Genomic DNA, 2,360 nt, shown 5'->3' with positions numbered 1-2,360 from the left:
GTGTGTGTATATATGTATATATATATATATATATGTGTGTGTGTGTGTGCGTGTGTGTGTGTGTGTGTGTGTGTGTGTGTGTGTGTATATGTATATAATTTAGAATTAATAAAACATTCAATTCAATTAAAAAGGGCATAAAACAAATAGTAGTGACTGAAGTGAAACCCTGTTGGGCCTCAGTCACCACAGAAGCACAGGAAGAGGAAGTTCTTACAAAAAATATATCTTCAGTTCAGTCTGACACTCACGCAGTCAGCAGTAAGACAACATGGAGGTCAGATTTGCCACCATCAGACTCTGTGAGTACTGATCTTGTCTTTTTATAAAAAAAGATATTAAGTCTGTAACAAAGGAAATGTATGCAAGGGAAATTAATATGTACAAAATGCACCCATATATTTGCATGTATTCATTTTGGATATTTGTAACTCACTAACAAATGCATGGGACTTATTACTGCAAAAAACATTAAAAACATGTTAAATATTAAAACTGTCATTCTCAATCTTTTCAGTGCTGAATGTTCTGTTGCTGTTGGTTACAGTAGCTGAATTCAGTGATTCTCAAACACATAGTAAGTTTTTAAATATTGTTTTTTTTTGTATTCTTAAGTGTGTGTATAATAGTGTGTGTGATAGTTTTAATATATCTCTTAACAATACAAAGTTTCTGAAACTACTGCAGTTGTTATTTTCCATTTTTAGAGGTTTAGCTACAACATAAACCTCTAAAACACTTCTCAAATAACCACATGCATATGTATATTTACTATTACAGTAAATATGTATGTATAAATCTTTATCATTTGAAAGCTTACATGCTTTGAAAACTTATTTGATTTTCTGTCTCAGATTCAGGTTTTCCTCAAGTTGTTCCAAACAGACAGCAGTTCTTTAAATCAGAGCCTATCACTATCAGCTGTGAAGGGCTAAATGGGCTGATTGGATGGAGAGTGATGAAAAAGATAAATGGAGTTGTTACACCATGTGCTTCAACCTGGGAAACATCGATTGGACCTTGCAAAATTAGTAATGCATATCCATCAACTGACACTGGAGAATACTGGTGTGAACATGGAGGAAAACAAAAAAGCAACTCCGTCAACATCACTGTAACTGGTATGTACATAAAAAAAAACATTAATTATGCGTTAACATATTTAGTTCATCAACTGTTTTTTTTTCTGTTTAGTACATCACTTACAGCAATGCATAGTGTCATATTTGGTACTGTAGTTTTCATTGGCTGTAAGGTTTTTTCTTGATAAAGTGCATCACAATCATAATAAAATAACATATATATATATTTACTGCAACTTGAGCAAACCTTGTGAGCTACCATCTGTCATAATTAATGATTTCTATATTTGTATAATTTTAACAAAAATCACGTTTTACACAAATTACCCATATTGAAAAGAAATAGAAAAAAGGTATAAAAGACTTGCATCAGATTTGGCTTGCTTCATATAGTGAATCATATAAGACATGTGATTTACTCATGAAGGTGTCCACTTTCTCATTCCTTTCATATATTGTTTTAGTCAAAACATTTATATAATTTTTTAAGGGATATTATATCTGTTTTCACTCTTATATGCTTTTCATGCACGTTTCACACAAGATAGATAAGAACTTTATAAGATTTAGATATATCTGTTCCATGTGGGTAACTGTCATATTTTCTGCCATTTAGATTTAGAGAGTCATGTGATCCTGGAGATTCCTGCCCAACCTGTCCTGCAGGGAGAAAACGTGACCTTGCATTGTAGAAAAAAGGATGCAAACTCCAGGTACACTGCAAAATTCTATAAAAATGGCGTCTCCATTGGGAGCAGCTCATCAGGAAACATAATGGCTCCCACTGTATCCAAATCTGATGAAGGACTTTACAAATGTAGCATTGCTGATGCTGGAGAATCACCAGAGAGCTGGCTAACTGTTTCAGGTAAGTTGCATCAATATTTTCTAACTAAATAAATTTTAACATTTCATTAAAAAGTGTGTAAGTGGGAAACAGTATATGGTCTATGATGAACATAGCCACTGTGCAAAGCGATGTCAGAGTGATGATCTATTTTTCATTTTTGGACGTTCAGTTTTGGTCCACTGAAGAGGTTGTTTTGTAACATAAGGCAAGGACTTTTTATTCAATCTCTACTGAACGTCTGTTTTTGACGTCCATCAGACTTCTGTGCACAGGCTTTGTGTAGTCCAAATGTGGCCGTTTTTTCAACAACACCTTTTTTTAAACATTGGGTGTACATAATTGTATTGAATGGGATTTATCTGAGTGTTTACATGAAATAAATATAAAAATATTTAGAGTAAATTACAACATCATTTTAATTATTTCTA

At 32.9% G+C, this 2,360-nt stretch overlaps 1 protein-coding gene across 1 annotated transcript; it reads left to right on the top strand.

The window, feature by feature from the left end:
- Nucleotides 1-271: 271 nt before the first annotated feature.
- Nucleotides 272-2,115, top strand: LOC148103654 (Fc receptor-like B). Its single transcript, XM_087838173.1, has 5 exons — nt 272-302; nt 518-577; nt 855-1,121; nt 1,705-1,950; nt 2,102-2,115. Exons 1-5 carry the CDS (start codon nt 272-274, stop codon nt 2,113-2,115), a joined length of 618 nt encoding a protein of 205 aa, XP_087694299.1.
- Nucleotides 2,116-2,360: the final 245 nt, after the last annotated feature.

This window comes from Neolamprologus brichardi, chromosome 3 (genome assembly GCF_056152115.1).
Source record: "Neolamprologus brichardi isolate AB-2024 chromosome 3, ASM5615211v1, whole genome shotgun sequence".
NCBI classification, from domain to species: Eukaryota; Metazoa; Chordata; class Actinopteri; order Cichliformes; family Cichlidae; genus Neolamprologus; species Neolamprologus brichardi.
The sequence above is the reverse complement of the archived record's forward strand: the minus strand, read 5'-3'. Positions and strand labels throughout refer to the sequence as shown.

Bases quoted from the DNA above. Each gene is read 5' to 3' on its own strand.
- LOC148103654 (XM_087838173.1), top strand. From the start codon at position 272: ATGGAGGTCAGATTTGCCACCATCAGACTCT. The intron at 578-854 runs GTAAGTTTTTAA...TTTCTGTCTCAG, and splicing joins CAGTGATTCTCAAACACATA to ATTCAGGTTTTCCTCAAGTT. The intron at 1,122-1,704 runs GTATGTACATAA...ATTTAGATTTAG, and splicing joins CGTCAACATCACTGTAACTG to AGAGTCATGTGATCCTGGAG.